This window comes from Pelophylax lessonae (assembly GCF_965119305.1).
Source record: "Pelophylax lessonae genome assembly, chromosome: 2".
NCBI lineage: Eukaryota > Metazoa > Chordata > Amphibia > Anura > Ranidae > Pelophylax > Pelophylax lessonae.
In genome coordinates, this window is record NC_138769.1 from 61,945,809 (window position 1) to 61,965,443 (window position 19,635).

Sequence of the window (19,635 nt, forward strand, 5' to 3'; positions counted from 1 at the left end):
AGTATTGTTTTACTCTTTCCAATGTTCCTCAGAGGAATCAAACTCAAAATTGGTTACTTTCCTCCTTGGAGAGGACATCTGGACAGTTTATCAAAGAAAAGGAATGTGTCTGAAAGTGGGAAGCGCCTATGATGTTTCCACATATGCACTAAGGGAATGTGGGCCTTTAAGATCATCTGAAGTCATCAGCATTTTCTTGGACCTAGCTCCCAGTCAGGGGTCTAAGGCTTAAATTTATGGGCCGGGTGATGTTCACCATGAGCTCACACTTAACTAAACAAATTAGATGGGTCTCCGTCCAGGCAGCTGTAAAGAAGCCCTGCCGAGCTCCACCTGATCTTTTACAGCTTTTCATAAATCAGTACCCACTAGGCCACAGACTGCAGTCATTAAAAAGACATCATGAAGATGACATATCTACAGAGAAAGAGAACACAAAACTTCCCCACTCTTCCTTTTTTTTGCCATTCTGCAGTTTGTGTGTGGTAAATAGAAAAAGTGTGGTTAAAAGAAACTACACACAGAAGTCAAGACATATGTAATAGGAACCATTTACCTTATGAGCAAGAGCTGAGAGGAAGAGTGGAGATGCATGTAGAGATGATTTAGAGCCTTTGGGGTGTAACTGGAGCGTCAGATTAAAATATATGTGATCCCTAACTGAATAACATTTAGTTTATCAAAGTGAATGTAAACGGCTGGCCGTTTTTTTTTTTATTTTGGACCCTGCAAGGTAATTTTATAAAGTACTAGCACATTATTTTAAACTTACCTTAAAACAAAGCCCTTCCAGTGCCGAGATGTCAGAACTGTAGGCATTTTCATCTTCAACCGTCTTGCTTCCGGGTTCACGGACTACGGCTCTGTGACTGGCCAGAGTCGCGATGACGTTAATTCCGTACATGCGCGGGAGCCTACATTTAGGCACAGGGCTCTGAAGGAACGGCATGGGTGGCTGTTCCTTCAGAGCGCATGCACCAGTGATGTCATGTTTAGGAGATATTTACACTACCTATAGGTAAGCCTTATTATAGGCTTACCTATAGGTAAAAGCCAGAGATGGAAGTTTACTTCCACTTTAAAGCACTTGCCATTTTTAAATAAAATAACATTTTAATATTTTTTGCTGCTTTTTTTTTGCACCCCAGGGCTGCTGATCTTCTGCATCCTTACCATCTACATACATGCACTCCAGCAATGGCTGTAGGCATTTCTCAGGGATGATTTTGGAATGGTGACAACAGTAAACCATGCCTGCCTAATGTGTGTTAAAGCAGCCCCTTGTAGTCTGCATCAGACACCCATGTGAAAGGTTGGCAACACAGGAGCTCAACTGGGCAATAGGAACAAAACGTTGTCACCCTATAGGAGAAAGAATATGAACAAGGTCCTTCATGGCAAGCTTACAAGTATTATTTAATGAAAGCTGCAGATTGAAAACTAATAGTTGAAACTGCAAAAACATGCTAAAACATATGAGATGATAATGACATATACTTCAAGTCAATGCTTCACCCTTTATACCTCAGTGGACAATTCCTCTTAGGCCTCATGTACACTGCTACTTGTAAACGGACGTTTAGGAGTAGTTTGGGCGTTTTTTGAACCCTCCTCTATGTTATCTTATCTGTCCATATACACTGAGTCGTTTACAGTCATTTAGAGGCAGTTGAGTTCAGTGTCGTTTTTTGTAAAGCAATTATTTGCATTCAGGATGTTCAGAACGTGTGTTTACCGACGTTTCAAACGCAAAACGTGACCGAACGCGACCAAACGCGGTCACCCGCGTTTAGTGCTTGCGTTTTTACTGTTTAAAGGGGAATGATTTTTTGACCTCTAAAAACGGATCTGAGTGCACACGCCCACTAAATGCTGCTAAACGCGGCTGCAAACGCGACACAACGGACGTTTTAAACGTCCTTTACATAGCTGTAAAATTCCAGCTTTCAAAGGACTTTTGAAAACGTCCCGTGTACATGTAGCCTTACAGTCCCATCAAACACTACCTGTTTATTTAAGCAGTATAAGCTTTTAATCTCTCTGTAAGGTTGATTTACTAAAGACAAATAGACTATGAACTTTGCAAAGTGCAGTTGCTCCAGAACCTAATAAATGAGGTAAAGCTTCACTTTGCAAAGAGTACCCAATCACGTGCAAGGAAAATTTCAATATACAGCATTTTTGCTTGCACATGATTGGATGATGGACGTCAGCAGAGCTTCTGCTCATTATCTAAGCTCTGGAGCAACTGCTCTTGCAGAGTGTAACTGCACTTTGCAAAGTGTACAGTCTATTTGCCTTTAGTAAATCAACCCCTATGTGTCATGTCACAGCTCTCTAGCAATCTCTAGATAACAGCTGTGAAACTTAAAATGAATTGTTTGAAGGTAAGGTTTTATGCAGTCTTTCTTCATACAAAAACATCATGCCTCCTTTTCCGATATTTTTTTACAATTTTATTTGGCTAAGATCAGCCAATAGAAAAAAAAATAACCCCCTTCCTGACCAGGCCCTATTTTGCTGTTCAACACTGCGTTATTTTAACGGACAATTGTGGGGTCATGCGATGCTGTACCCAAATAAGAATTGATGTCTTTTTTTTAACCACAAATAGAGCTTTCTTTTGGTGGTATTTGATCTTCTGTGCGATTTTTATTTTTTGCGCTATAACCAAACAAAGAGCGATAATTTTGAAAAAATATATATATATATATATATTTCACATTCTGCTACATAACATTCCCCAAAAAAATGTAAAAAATGTAAATGTAAAAAGCGTATTTTGATTGGTTTGCGCAAAAGTTATTGCGTCTACTAACTACGGGAAAGTTTTATGTCATTTTTACTAGTAATGGTGGCAATCTGCGATTTTTTGCGGGACTGCGACATTGCGGCGGACAAGGACCTCTGACTGACATTTTTACACTTTTGGGGGTACCAGTGACATTACTACAGTAATCAGTGCTAAAAATATGCACTGTTACTGTAATAATGACACTGGCAGGGAAGGGGTTAACATTATGGGTGATCAAGGGGTTAAATGTGAGCCTAGGGGAGTGATTCTAACTGTGGGGGGCATGGCTTCTGAAATCACCATAGAGACATGTGATCCTATATAGAAGAATCACAGGGGCTCTATGATCATTGCAGGGAGAAGAACGGTCAGCTGTGTTTACAACTGCCAACCGTCCTTCACTCTCAGCGGGGAACGAGCGCGGGTGTCAGGCGGCCATGGGAGCCACCTGCCCCGTGCATCAGCTTCCCCGCTGATGAGTGGGGGGTGGAAGCGTGCCGAGGCGGGGCCCGCTTGACCCCTAGCTTCGTGTACAAGAGCGACGTACAGCTACGGCGATTTGCCTGGGAGCGGCCACCTGCCACCGCTGGCGGGTGGTAGGCAACCGGTTAAGGAGGGGTGGACTCCCTCCAGGCATAACTGCCTTTAATATATCCATTATTATATGTGTGCTCCAACTTGGAAGAATGAAAACATTTTTAAAGTTAGGACTGCAGTACACTGGGATGCCATGACATGGCCACTGCAACTTATGCATACATTTGCAAATTTGTGCAAACTAAACCTCTTGTTTTTTGTGCAAAATGCTAGACAGGGCCAATTCGATTTGTTGCAGGCTAGCTAGAGTTGGGATTTTTTGTTTGTTTTTTTACATTTAGGCATGGCTTTGGGTGGGAGTGAGCGGTGTGCTGTCATTGCACTAAACCTTTACTGGAGTTGAACGTCTTCGGTGTGGACCATTATTTGAATTGTGGACTTCAGTGGAGCAAGAGCAGAGTCCAGGGCCTTGCTACTCGGCTGGTCTGTGAGCAGTGAAAAGGGTTGGGATTGTCTAACAATCTGGCAATATTGGTAATATTTTCATCCAGAGAATGAATCCCTTTGTAGAATCAGAAAGAACTTTTTTTCTCCTGTGAGGCAAATTTCCTTTACGTTCCTCAAGACCAAAACTGCTGTAGGTGCATGGAATACATGGTAATTATAGGTAAAGTAGCACTGGGACACAACAAGGTGTAGACAGGGGTACAGAATTGAACTAATTTGTATAAACACTGCAGTAATATAAGGTAACACTTGAACTGTATTTGCGATTACACATTGTCAGCAAATGACTGTATTAAGAAGCTAACTCTGTGTTCCAGACTGGAAAGCTGATGGACCTTCAGCAGCAATAAGCTTATAACTGCTCTTCTGTGGCTTCATGACTGCCAGCACTGGCAATCTACTCCTGTAATTGGCCTACTAATGGTAATAGACTTATGGGTGTTTAATGACTTCCCACAAAAATAATTTCTTTTCTGTCTGTAAAGATAGTTAAATTAGATTTGGCATGTTTAGTGCTGTTTTCTGGGAAATAGGAATGCTCTGTGCATAACTGGGCAGTTTTAAGCCATTCTCCTCACTCGTCACCGCTCCCCAAATATAATTTTGTTAAAAAGTACAATTTTTTCCACTCATTGGGCTTGTATGTTTATTTTGCTCAGTGCTGGGGAAGCATGAAGCAATTTAAAGCAAACTGATCGAAGTTTCAGGAATGCTTTCTGACAAAGATGGTTAAAGGCGTTGAGTGAGCTGGGATTCAGATGGTATTGTGTAATGCTTATTAACATGGATAGACAAATGCAGAACAAGGGTGCAATCCAAAACTCTAGTTTAAAAAAAATGAAATGTAAATACTCTGTCTACCCTACATAGCAAATTAACTGCTATAAAAGCAGAGGGAATAGAGTTGGGGTGACGTGAATTAATAATACATTTGCCTGGCAGGGCAACACTGTGACCCTATAATCTTCAATAGCCCTATTAGGAATACATACAAGATGATTTACAGAATGGCTTCTCAAATGCCAAACAACATCGATCAAGAGCAGTTCTCGTGTCCCTTCTTAGCAGGTGGTAATTTGCAGCTATCCTACAAGCTTCCATACATCTGTTGACTAAACAGTGACCGTTAAAGTAGAGACTTTTAGACTGGCAATGATATGCAAAGGCCTGCCTGAAACATTAAACATTATCCATCAGTTTCCAAAATTTGGACGGTACCCTGATGAGCTTGGAACATAAATTATGAGTAGGGATTTGAGACAGTTGTCATGGAAGCATGGACAGGATCTTAGTACAAATAATTCAGGGGGAAAATTAATCTCCTCTGGTTAAAAAAAGGTTATAAAACCAAAAACTGCAGTTATTTTGTTCATTTATATCTCCTAAACATGCACCATTTAGGAGATATTTACTATCCTAGCAGCCAGTTACATCACTGGCGCATGCGCTCTGAAGGAACGGCCACCCATGCCATTTCTTCAGAGCAGTGTGCTGTGACTGGCGGCTCCTGTGCGCATGTGAGGGAGTGAAATCATCGAGGCTCCATCCAGTCACAGAGCCGGAGCCGCAAACAAAGAAGGAAGACCGGGCATAGATGGACGCTGTCTCCAGCGATGGCATTGCATCAATGGAAGGCTTAATTTTCAGGTAGGTTTCACATAATGTGCTAGTATGTGATTCCTTTGACTTTGCAGGTAAGGCAAAAAAAAAAATTATACATTTTAAATACGTTCCTTAAATTAAAGGAACACTTTGAAAATATATCAGATCTCAATTGGGAAACATACCATGCTGGATATCAATTGTAATATGGACTGGGTAATGTGTTAGGAACAAAAGGATGCCACATCATTTGATGGAAATGAAAATGATCAACCTACAGAGGGCTGAACTCAAAGACACCCCAAAAATCAAAGTGAAAAAATGATGCAGCAGGTTAATCCATTTTGCTGAAATTGTATTGCAGCAACTCAAAATGGTACTCAGTAGTTTGTATGGCCCCCATGCTTGTATTCATGCCTGACAACGTTGGAGCATGCTCCTAATGAGATGATGGCTGGTGCCCTGGGGTGTTTCCTCCCAGATCTCGACCAGGGCATCACTGAGCTCCTAAACAGACTGCACAAGCCTAGGGTTTGACAATGGGTCCAAGGATTTCATCCTGATACCTAATGACAGTCAGGGTGCCATTGTCTAGCCTGTAGAGGTCTGTGCATCCCTCCATGGATATGTCTCCCCAGACCATTTCTGACCCACCACCAAGCAGGTCTTGCTGAATGATGTTACAGGCAGCATAACTTTGGCTTCTCAAGACCCTTTTATGTCTGTTACATGTGCTCAGGGTGAACCTACTCTCATCTGTGAAAAGCAAAGGGCGCCAATGACAGACCTGCCATTTCTGGCGTTCAATGGCAAATGCCAATCTAGCCCCACGGTGCAGGGCAGTGAGCACAGGGCCCACTAGAGGATGTCGAGCCCTCAGGCCACCCTCATGAAATCTGTTTCTGATTGTTTGGTTCTGGCAGTGCTCATCCTGTTCCTCCTTGCACAAAGGAACAGATACCACTCCTGCTGATGGGTAAGGACCTCCTACGGCTCCATCTAGATCTCCTGGAATCTCCTGGGGGTGTAAGAATGAATAATATTATCCTTGCCTAGGCAAGTGGGAAGAGGCACCAGACAAAAATGGTGCTCATTCCGCACAAAAACCTGCAACTCAGTAACATGGAAAAAAGAAGTAAGAGTGCTACTTCACTTTTTGAGTAAAGTTTTGCTTTCATTCAATATTTTACATATTGTATTCTATTAAGCAATAACGTTTAACTCATGTGAAAACTTTTTTGCACTTAAAGCTGAACAACAAAAATTTTCATTTAAATACTGTTAATTCTTCATTAGAATAGAAATCCACTTTGTGCGCACCAAATTACTTTGCACATCTAGATATTACCTTGTAAAAATAGCAGTAGTATAACCAATGTACAGCACATGACCTGTACAGAGATCAAAGCAGTGGGAGGGACTCAGCAGGCATCACCCAACACAGGCTGCCTGCAGAGAACTACATGAAGGGGTGGATACAAGACCAGTCACCCTGTACAAAGAGAGAGCAACAGAGACTGGTCTTGATAAAAGAAATCTCCTGCACAGAAGCAAAAAAATAATGATAACTTAACCACAACACATTAGGAACATGAATGTTAATCTGGGACTACTAGTTGCTCATCAAATGCCTGGGCTAAGAACTATAGCATGGCTCATGCCTACTGATTAGGTAAGCTTTACCCCCTGCCAGTCCACTACTGGGGATTGATGAGGCCTCATAAATATTCAAGGCAGCTCCTCCTAGCCTCCTGCCCACTAGCTCTAGAACATTCTCAAATGTCCCAGAAACAGGGGGAGGCACCAGAGGAGCTGTCAGGATGAGTCATCTAGCCTTCACTCACAGAACCCTGACCTAGCTTCACAGCTCAGGCTTAGTCCTTAGCTAACTAAATTTACCTACACTAACAAAACTCACACTACTATCACTATTCACAGCGCTGTCCCTATCAGGGCACCCCTGATGACGCCTGATTGGCTGGCCTAACACGTTGAGCAGGACTACATGGTGACATCACTTCCGGTCTGTGGAACGTTTTCTGGTTTTACTGCATGTTTTTATCTTTAAACAAGTGAGTGTGATGTATTAGAAAAAGGCTTTTATTTTAATAAAAATACTTTATTACACTATGCAAGCCCCTCTTTTCTTCCTATACATGGTGGATGTGGCATGAGGGGTTGAGGCCAAGGGACTGGAGGAGATTGCTGGTGGAGTGGTAAAGGAGAGGTGCTGTGTATCATCCTGCAAAGACCCGGGAGGGGAATATCCACAAGCCTGGGAGACTTTGTTGCTGAAAAGCACAAAGTAAAAAGAATCTGGTGAGTGACACTGGACACAGAGCAATGCATGCAGTACTGTGAAGCAGGAATAGCAGCACAGAACCACTTTCTATTGGAGCACCTTATGGAGTCATATTTTGGAGCACTTTTAGCACAATGACATTTTGCAAGACAGATATATAATTATCTTTATATTTTTTTGTGTGTGTTTTAATTTTTTTGGACCGCATTGGGGCATTTCTTTTGAGTTTTTTTTTTGCACAAAGCAATGAGAGACCAGTACATGTTAGCCGCAACTGCCTACTGTGAACTATACATGATCTTATACTTTTATCCTTGTGAGTGTTTTCATACCCAGTACTTTTATTATTATTAAATACAGTGAGCACTTTAGGTTCCCTATTTTTTTTTTTTTTTTTTTTACATATGTGATGCATGTTTGAGCTGGATATTATATTGAATAAGGGATTAACTCCATATCCATGTATCTGCCCCAATTTTTTTTTTGTCCGGTGAAGGTATACATTTGTGTTTATGGCACAATGATAGGGACAGTGCTGTGAATAGTGATTTACAGTTCCTGGGTCACCTGCCTGCTCTTTTAATTTTGACACAGTATTATAACACTGCTAAGGTCCCCTCCATGCCATGGTCCCCTTCTATTGTATGCTATATAAAGACATTTACCTCTGAAACCTGAGAACATATCATGTTGGTGTATAGCTACATATTCTGAGTTTGAAACTAGTTGTTCAGGGGACTATGGGAAGATAATGTATTGTGTGCAAGTAATTTAGCTATATTATTTTATGTAATGAATAAAATAATGATAATAATATTCTAACAAATGCATACGTTGTAAGGGTTATTTTTATATATTTTCCTGGAGTTACACTTTAATTAGTGCTTTTTTTTTTAAAAAAACTGACAAACGAAATTTATAAAGAAAATAGCTTTCAAAATACTTATAACAACTAATTGTATTTAAAGGTATGCTGTCTTTGTTAAAAAGATGTACCCTACCTGAGCTGTCCACAATAGCCTATTTCCAGGATCCTACAATACTCTCTCTGTACTCTACCCATGATGCACATGCTTCTTCCCTAGGGTTAGGTGGGGGTTTCTGCCTCTGGAGCAATGGACCTATTTTCTCTGCTCTCCCTTACTGTCCCAACTTTATTTCCACTTTTCCATCTTTTTTCTTTCTTTTCCCCAACCGCTTAATTTTGGATCCACTATAATGTTGCCTGAGATCACTTAGACCACTTGTTCTCCATCCAATGCCCAAATTGAACCAGATACATGGATATGGAGTCAATCCCTTATTTAATATCACATGCAGCTCAAACATGCATCACATACGTAAGAAAAAAAAAAAAAGAAAAAAGAGGGAACTTATGTACTCACTGTATTAATTAATAATAAAAGCAATGGGTATAAAAACATTCACAAGGATAAAAGCACAAGATCGTGTATAGTACTATAAAAAATGCAAGACCAGGTTGATGGCGCTGCCAGTATATACCTGCTAATCCGTTTGCTTTCTGATGATGCTAAAATAAATGTTAAAATGTAAAATTGATAAAGTGTGTTGTGCTTCAAAAATAAATATTGAATATGAGATAAAGTGTCGGGTGCTAGAAAAATGGGGTTAAGTGCAAGGAATGGGTGATCCAATTCTGTGAAAAATGTACAATTTTACTGGTGCAAGCTCCAAATATAAATAAATGAAATAGTTCCTAGGTGAATGAACCTTAAAATAAGTAAGCCAACCCAGAAAGGATTGGTAAAAATATTGAATCAACCTAAAATCATATATTATAACATACGTGAACTGTGAGATCTTTAAAAAATGAAAATCATTAAAAAGTGCAAGTTTGCAATAGGAAGCATCAAATGTTAAAACGCAGGTATACAAATAAAACGCTAAAGATGTAACATCAGAACAACAGGTACTGGTAAGTCCGTAATGGCTAAAAAGTCCTAGAGGAAAGGTGAGTCCCACTATGGTGAAACACTCCCTAGATTAGGGGTGCAAAAAAGTGACTGGTGCAGGTGCTCTGGCAGAAGTTATGGTGATACTCGAGTGCCGGTGACCATTCAGTGCTCCCCGCACCCCTTGGACCGCACTCACCAGATTTGATCACCCCTGCAGGGGTATCAGGCCTTGGATCAATAATCCTGGGGGTCCCCTAATACTGTATCGCTAATATGGTCCAATGTCCTGCCCGAGTCCTCCGGATCGGGGTCCTCGCAGTTAGGATCCACGGGTATATATATGGGGGAAGAAGGCTTCACATAGAGTAGTACTGTTTGTGTAAACAGGCTTTATTTAAACAAAAAATGGGTACTTACAAACATGACAAGTGAATAGGCAGGTAAAAACAACAATCGCCGCGGACTTCCGGGACGCCGTGCGAGCCACGGTCCGGATGTGCGTTCCACTTGGGCGGATGTGGCGTGATGACGCTCTACGTACGTTTCGTCGATTGACGTCTTCAGGAGTGGAACGCACATCCGGACCGTGGCTCGCACGGCGTCCCGGAAGTCCGCGGCGATTGTTGTTTTTACCTGCCTATTCACTTGTCATGTTTGTAAGTACCCATTTTTTGTTTAAATAAAGCCTGTTTACACAAACGGTACTACTCTATGTGAAGCCTTCTTCCCCCATATATATACTCGTGGATCCTAACTGCGAGGACCCCGATCCAGAGGACTCGGGCAGGACATTGGACCATATTAGAAATACAGTATTAGGGGACCCCCAGGATTATTGATCCAAGGCCTGATACCCCTGCAGGGGTGATCAAATCTGGTGAGTGCGGTCCAAGGGGTGCGGGGAGCACTGAATGGTCACCGGCACTCGAGTATCACCATAACTTCTGCCAGAGCACCTGCACCAGTCACTTTTTTGCACCCCTAATCTAGGGAGTGTTTCACCATAGTGGGACTCACCTTTCCTCTAGGACTTTTTAGCCATTACGGACTTTCCAGTACCTGTTGTTCTGATGTTACATCTTTAGCGTTTTATTTGTATACCTGCGTTTTAACATTTGATGCTTCCTATTGCAAACTTGCACTTTTTAATGATTTTCATTTTTTAAAGATCTCACAGTTCACGTATGTTATAATATATGATTTTAGGTTGATTCAATATTTTTACCAATCCTTTCCGGGTTGGCTTACTTATTTTAAGGTTCATTCACCTAGGAACTATTTCATTTATTTATATTTGGAGCTTGCACCAGTAAAATTGTACATTTTTCACAGAATTGGATCACCCATTCCTTGCACTTAACCCCATTTTTCTAGCACCCGACACTTTATCTCATATTCAATATTTATTTTTGAAGCACAACACACTTTATCAATTTTACATTTTAACATTTATTTTAGCATCATCAGAAAGCAAACGGATTAGCAGGTATATACTGGCAGCGCCATCAACCTGGTCTTGCATTTTTTATCTTACTATACTCTTAGGAATATAGTGTACAGGTGGGCTGCAGCCAGCATCAACTGTAATTATCCTAAGCGCGGATTTTTTTCATTTTCGTGTATAGTACTATGCTTTACAGTAGGCACCAGCGGCTAAGATGTACTTGTCTCTCACCACTCAGCAATCCCAAAATGGCAGCATGATGATGTACCCCCCTTAGAGGGGAGAGCAACAAGCCAATGACATCATCACTCTGTCATTTTAGGATTGCTGAGCGATGAGAGACCAGTACAAGTTAGCCACTAGTGCCTGCTGTGAAGCATTGTACTATACATGATCTTGTACTTTTATCCTTGTGAGTGTTTTTATACCCAGTACTTTTTTTTATTATTAAATACAGTGAGCATATGATATTGAATAAGGGATTAACTCCGTATCCATGTATCTGCCCCAAGCGAGGGCGAAAAAGTGCTATTAGACTTCACTTTAGGGTAAGAGGTCATATGTGCTGGTGATCAGATTGCATTACCAAGTGGTGGAGAACAGTGATGTCACTGTGGGATCACTGAGGTCACTGATGCATGGAAGATAAAGGCTTAGTTCACACTATTGCAATGTCAGACATCGCATGTGATTCACACCGCATTGCTGTTCAGATCACATGCGATGTCTGCACGATGCCAATTAATCCATACATATTTATGGCTGAATTTGCATGGCATTCGGACCAAAATGATGCAGGACCCTTTTTTGGTCCGCACATGAATCGGATCGCATGGGTATTCATATCTATGCGATCCGCTTCCTGCACCTTTTCACAGTTCGCACTGTGATGTGCGAACCGATCTGGGGTTGTCATTAACCACTTCTGGACCGGAAGGTTTTACCCCCTTAATGACCAGGCCATTTTTTTTGTGATACGGGCCTGCGTTACTTTAACTGAAAAATTATGCAGCCGTGCAACGCTGTACCCAAATAAATTGAGGTCCTTTTTTTCCCCACAAATAGAGCTTTCTTTATTTTGGGGGTATTTGATTACCTCTGCGGCTTTAAATACACGACTTAAAATACACTAAAATCCTTATTAGTGGACACAAACATAACAGAGAACCTGTGTGAATTAGCCCTTTTTTAATTGAAAAAATTTACAAAAAGAAAACTGATAAAGTTTGTAACTTCCTCATGCTATGGAAAAGAAATACCAAAATGTTGTACTGTAAATGCCCACTAAAAGTTCAGAAGGTCATAGAATGGTAAAGATTATAAAAAAAAAAAAAAAAAAATCTACATTATTTTGTATACCTGGTAAATCCAGGAGACACAAAACAATTGTGTTAGCCCTTTCCAAGCAAGTCATTTTTAATCTGTGCTGTAGTCCGATATAAAAAAAAAAAAGGATTACAAAAAGACAGACAAAGAAAGTAATTTTTACCCCTGCTATAGAATGGTTATTGGCTATTCTGGGTTTAGTCCAATCTAAAAAAAAAGAAAGGAAAAAAAAAAAAAAAAAAAGATGGACAAAGCAAGTAATTTTACCAATGCAATAGAAACACAGTTATTTCCTATTCTGTGCTTTCGTCCGATCTAAAAAGAAAAAAACAAATTTAAAAAAGATTGAAAAAGCAAGTCATTTTTTTACCCATGCTGTAGGAAAAAAAAACCCAAAAAAATGTTTTGACTGAAATTTTACTATAAAAGGCCTACTAAAAGCTCATAAATTCTTAGAAAGGTAAATGGGACATGAAAACAGCCCACATTATTTTGTATACTTTCCAAATTTAGAAAAAAAAAAAAAAAAAACAATCATGCTAGCCTCCCCACTACCATCGCCACAGATGGTTATTTCCTATTCTGTGCTTTTATTTATTTTTACTTTTTGCAAAACCTTTATTTTAGTTTTAGATTTCACATTTACAGAAAAATGAATACAAAGGCAAGTAAGGAAAATACACCCAAATATCTCCAAAAAGGGTGAGCAATGAATTACAGGCACCCACCACAGCAATAGGCTTGAAATGCATCCGAGGTACAAAGATGACAGACAATACGAAAAAGTTGCACATTATAGAGAGCCCTCTTGGTACAATGGTACACCCATACAAAGGCCCTATCAGAGTTCACAGAGGGTATTAAATTGCCCCCGAGCACTCAAAAAGGCTTTAACTACTTAGCCTACTACGAATAAACCTAAAAAAAAAAAAAACGTATAAGGAGTAACAAGATAATAGTATAGATTGCTGAAAAAGCAAGGGATCGCTGAAAAGATGCATTCCCATAGACCCGCCCCTCTCAGGCTAAGAACCAAAAGGTTGGTTGTAAAGACATAATAAAAACAAAAAACAACAGAGGTTGTGCCACCTTACCCACCCTTGGGCCAGCCCGCTATTAGAAAGAAAGTGTAGTCAACCTGAATTTGTAAATGAGAAAGTTGTTTTTCATTTGACAATTGTTTATACTCATCAGAGGCAGTAAAATCAATCCATATAGGCTTTAGTATATTTGATAGGAATCTGAGCACTGATGCCACTCCTTATCTGTGCTTTAGTTACACTTTCTGCTTTCTTTCGTAACTATCTTCAGTCCTATTAATGTCAAGTACTATTGACTTACACACAGGGGGAGATTAACTAAATTTGCAAATTCCAGCTTATTCAATTAGGTCTTCTATACAGAGTTGCACCAGATTTTTGCACTCCTCGGTTTTAGTAAATAACCCTCACAGTGGGCTCTTTGGGTATCTTTGGGTATTTTACCTGACAGGTCGCTATCTGGCTCTGAACTCATGGAACAAACAAAACAAAGCTCTGACGATGAAGACCTACTCAAGTCTTGTCCATTTTTTTGTTACCAAAATCAAAATGAAACCAAGTTTTACCAAAGCTGCGTGAGATGTGAAAAGCCCTTTATGTCCAACCACCTGACAAAAGTAGAAAATATTTTATTAAAAACAGCATTTTTGAAGCGTCACCTTGTGGCGGTATTGGCGATGACTTTTAGGCTGCTAGGATTACGAATTAACTTGTCCAAGATGTTGACAATCTGCTCAAACTTTGGTCTGTTGTTTCGATCCTTCTGCCAGCAGTCTAGCATCAGCTGATACAAGGCAGCTGGACATTCCATGGGTGGTGGCAGCCGGTAACCTTCATCTACCGCTTTAATGACCTTTTAATAAAGAAAATACTCTTTTTAGAATTACAATGCTATTTTGCGGCAAACGTCACATAAAAACATACCTCTCTGCCTTATTTATTGTTGTCATTTGTTTATGTTCACAAGTCATTACCCCTTTAAGAAAACTGCCAGCAAATTACTGTAAACCACAATAATTAGCTCGTAGTTGAAATGTTTGCTCGAATGAACAAGCTAAATCTTCCACGTGCCCTACACAAAGGACAAAAAAAAAATCAATTTAAAAGGTACGTTTGGATAAAATATGGATTTCATTACATGCAAGGTAAACAGTTTGCAATAATAGCACCCCAGCTACGGACCACTTAAAGTGCCCTTCATGCATAAACGTTCCACTTAAGAGGAAGAAGAAAATAAAATGAAATCACTGCATCACATGACTACATTCCGTATATATATTTTTACTTTGATGTCACATTTGATCACTTAATTAGTCAACTGGTGTTTATGTAAGCCTGCAATAATGTAGGAGAGGCTTGGCAGTGCACAGAAAAATTAAGTTCCCTCTATGAACAAATAATCAAAGGCTGGAAAATGGTCTTGAAGATTATAAATGTCTCATTTTTCTAATTGTTGCTGGTGATGTATGAAAAGAAAAATGTGACTTGATGTTAAACTTACAGATGTTGTAAATGAGTAAATGACAAGAGAAGAAAGTACTTTGAGGGTATGTCCACCTTGACTTATTTTCAAGTATCGGATTATGTTTTATTGTACGGGGTGGTCATTCAGTCAAGGAACTGCTAATCATATTCAGCTATTAGTATTCAAAAAACTCTTCAGTCTGAGTTAAATATTGCCCCAGTCAACTAACTTCTTAGTTAGCATCTTGTCACATGACTCTGTTGTAGAACCCCAGTATAAGGGCAAGGCTGCAGTGCATTCAGTGATGGCAGTACTACAATCATGAAGCATTAAACATATTGGCAGGTTTAAATTTAGGACTACCTGAAATTAAATAACAGTAGAATTTATGAGGATTTTACTATCAGGACAACCAGGTGTGTAATTTGTTTAAAGAGAAATGTTTATGCTCACCTGGGGTTCACATTTTGAATAGTTGCCAGGGCAAGGTAGATAATAGCAGAACTCAGAGTAATTAAAAGCAGTTATAAGAAATAAAAACACAATATAATGCGAGAGGAGAGAGAGGGAGAGAGAGAGAGAGGGAGAGGGAGAGACAGAGAAGAGAGAGGGAGAAGAGGAAGAGAGAGAGAAGCAAGAGAGAGAGAGAAGAGAAAGGGAGAGAGACAGAGAGAGAGATTAGGAGAGAGAGATAGAGAAGAGAGAGGGAGCGAGAGAGAGAGAAATCCAGGGAGAGAGAATAGAGAGAGAGAGATCAAGGGAGAGAGAAGAGAGGGATCAACGGAGAGAGGAGAGAGAGAAGAGAGAAGGAGAAAGTGAGAGAGAGAGAGAGAGAAGAGGGAGAGAGAGACAGAGAGAGAGAGAAGAGAGAGAGAAAAGAGAGAGAGATTATTCATATTTATAAATCTATATAAATATGATGATGACCTCTTGGTGCTCCTTCAGTGTCCAACCAGAGGCCAGGGGAAGAGATGTGACTAAGTGACTTAAGGTCAATTTTAAGGGCTCCTCTCCCTTCTGAGGGTCCCCATAGAAAGCAGCTTGCTATGGGAGCACTTGTGCTGGCTCAGACCTGAACCCCACTCTGTGTCCATTGACACTCAAAGCATAGCTTAGCCCAACCCCCCTGCTCTGTTTTCACTGGCTATGGGGGGGGGGGGAGGACGTTGCACTTTTTTGCCTTAATGCAGAAAACACATTAAGGTTAAAAAAACCTTCTACCTTTAGAACCAATTTAAGCTGGCCATAGATGGATCACATTTTTGTGAGCAGTCAACCAAACCAATTTGCCCATCCACACATTTAAAGTGGATAAGGGAATCCTCCCCACTGCGCTATTGTATTTTGATAGTAGGGCCTTCCTGTGTCAAAGCAAAATTTTCCAACAAGCCCATTTGTGAACAGTCGTTTCTTAGACTGAATGCTCTCGAACAGGAATGGCCATAGATGGATGGAAATTCACCCAGTCCTTGCTGAACTGGCCATCAACTGGCGATCCATCTATGGCCATCTTAAGGAGGCTGAAATTCAGCAGCCACTTTTTCCTATTGTCATTCATCAAATTGAGGATTCTCTTTACTGAAATTTAAATGCAAAAAGGTTACAGACCTGTGCAGCATAGACTACTATAACAGTAAGGTTTATATATGAGGCATATCATTCAGAAGCTGAGGTTATAATTTTTGCCTGGAGTTCCAATTTCAGACTGAATAGAAATATCACAGCAAATCTAATTTTCAAATCAAAAGTATTAGATCATTTTTTGGCTCAGGGTAGACTCAGCCTACTGCAACACTAACTGTTCACTTCAGGACACGTCCAAGAATTTGTGAACAGCTGACCACAGAATTCATAATTGGTGACATACCGCTTGGGCACTGGCCATAGACTACTTGTTGTCTAATCAACTTTTCACAGTGAAAACTCTTCCACAGTGTTTACTATACTAAAAATTATGAATTGTTTTCTTTTTTTTTTTTCAATAAATTCTAGACAAATAGGCTGATCACATTACAAGGGAGTTTTCATTTTGCAAGGGAATTTTCCCTTAGCTTGATAAATGTGATGAAATCATAGGCAAGGCTAATATAAAATAGTATTTTTGCTTGCACAGGATTGGATGGTGGAAGTCAGGAGATCATCACCTCATTCACTAAGCTAAGGGAAAATTTCTATGCAAAGTCAAAATTTCCTTGCAAGGCCTTTGAAAACTCAACACCAATTTATTAAAGGAGTAAAGCATATTCACTTTACAATGGAGTTTTTTTATTTATCTTAATGAAAGTAGGGAAAAATCTACTTTGCAGAAATTACCCAACCATGTGCAAGGAAAATGAACAAAATGTTTGCCTGCACAATACTGGTTGATAGAAGTCAACAAAACATCACCTTATTTTCTAACTGAAATTTCCTTTCCAAAGTGAAGATTCATTTAGCAAAGTGAAAAAGCTTTACTTCTTTAGAAAATCAACCCATGATATCATCAGTTTAAAGTTAGCAGACTCAATCTATCTATCTAAGGAGTACCTATTGTACCTTCTTTTAGTTATGTCACAGTGGTATTTATTCTTTACAGAAAACATTCATTGTATATCTTGTTTACTTTTACATTTATATTGTAGAAGAAGTGGATTACACATGTTTGATATGCTTTCATTTCTGCATCTCTCTGTCTGTTATATTTTGTTTATTTTACTTATATATTATTGGCCTTGTGCTCTGAATTATATTATTAGAACATGTGTTTAGGGGGAAAGATACTGGCTTGTGTTTATTTACCTCCCTAATGACCAGATGAGATATAGACATCTCTAAAGTACAGACATTTCTTCATATTACATAAGTTATCTATGTATTTTCCCTTCAAACACAAATGCAAAAGACAGTAAAAACTATTGGTTTATTCTTCATAAAGGATATTGGGCAGAGAAATGGAAATTATTTTTGGAATTGCACGGTTCTGCCCACTGTGCTACAAAAAATATTCTGATGTTCTGATGTGTTTTAGAACTGACAAAATGCAAATATCTTCCAGAAAGGTGGTGCTCTATATTGCAGTTCTTCAGTGCTTTTGATTCCTTTTGCTCCAGTTCATAATAGGTTCTAGGATTTTTTTCTACGCAGGCGAAGGTGCATTTTGATGCTCCCTCCCATCCTCCCGCCTCCCCCCTCCCTTCTAAATTGCAACCCTCATATGGCATACCATTTATTTTATACCCTCACTATATACAGCCATGCTGGTCCCCTTTTTCACGTTGCACCCCTGATGTGATGGGGCACAGTATAAAGAACATCACACAGCATTGAAAATTTGAGCCGTGCCGAGCTGCCACTAAATGGCAGTGTGCAATGGAGGGGTGGGATTAGGCATTCCCTGCTTCCCCTCCTTAGCTACTTGCTGGCAGGTGAGGCAAACTAAAAATTCCATGCTGAGCCTAGTAGGAGAGAGGGCGCAGCATTATCGAACGGCAGACAGGTACTTTAAAAATCAGAATCCCCAGCAAATGGCCAGAGATTTAGATTTTACTGCACCCCTTTCCTGGTGCCCTAAGGGGGCTGTCAAAGCAGCCAAATGCTGGTGCTAGCCCCGCGCAAACTGAAAATGAATAGGAAAGTGATTGTAAGGTTGGCAATAATTCTCAAACAAAACAACAAAACCACACACAGTACTGGGCACAAAAATGCCCCAAAATTCTTGAAATTGGAATTTATTAATTGCTAGCAAAGTAGCAGCTTGCCAATAAATAGGAGGGGAGGCATTTACTGCACTTATTCCTTAACACTATAAATATTTCCCAGGTACATGATGGTCAGTTGTGTAGGTTTTTTACTGAGGACAGACTTTGTAAAGGCAGTACTGGCTGGCCTGATAGCAGTATGCTGTTTTCCTCCATGTACAGAGCTGAGTGGAATCTATAGGAGAAAGCCAAAAATATTGCAACATACAAGGAAACATCTGACAAAACACTAATCCCCCGACTAATGCCTAAAAAGCCAGGGTATAGGATAAAATTTGACAACTTGGTGAAATGGTGTGCAGTGACCCCCTTGCTCTGACATATTTTCACACCTACTGGTTGCAATCCTAGAACTATAAATGTGTCTGCTGTTCAGAGCCTGGGGTCACCCAATGACAACTGTGAAGCCCGAGACATAGAGCACCAGTCTACACATTAAGGGTCCCTGCACCCCGATCTGCACGTATTACCTGCCAAAGGCTCCTGTGCTGCTCCTAATGGTGTCTCAAGACATCACTCTCATCAGACTATCCCAGTACAAGTTGACCCCCTCCCCCCTGATATGTATAAGCATAATAATGCTATAATAAGACAGAGCTGTCAGGGCAAGGCTGGGGGCTGGAGGGGTAAGAGGACAACATGAGGTGAGCAGTGCATTCACCTGCCCATCGTCCTGTACACTGCATAGAGAGGGTTGAGCAAGGTGTAAGCAACGGAAGACAGGTATTAAAAAATCAGAAAACCCAGCAAGTGGCTGGGGATTCGGATTTTCCTGCCCCCTACCCATTCAGGCGCTGCCTTTTGGTGGTGCCAGCCATGCATAGGTTGAAGATATAGCTCTGAAAAAAAAAAAACATGAAGACCTTAACATATCTATTCTCAGGGAAATCTGTCTAGACGGAGTTTGGACCTACCAGGCCATCAATATAAAGGAGGGTACTATCCACAGGTATAGTGTGTCCCTG

General features: G+C 40.2%; 1 protein-coding gene across 2 annotated transcripts in view; it reads right to left on the reverse strand.

The window, feature by feature from the left end:
• The window catches only part of EPHA3 (EPH receptor A3), a 499,175-nt gene that overhangs the window by 19,477 nt on the left and 460,063 nt on the right, over positions 1-19,635 (reverse strand). For both annotated transcript variants that reach the window (XM_082244783.1, XM_082244782.1), the window contains exon 15: positions 14,128-14,321. In XM_082244783.1, coding sequence (XP_082100909.1) covers positions 14,128-14,321 — 194 coding nt within the window. The remainder of the gene's footprint in view (positions 1-14,127; positions 14,322-19,635) is intronic.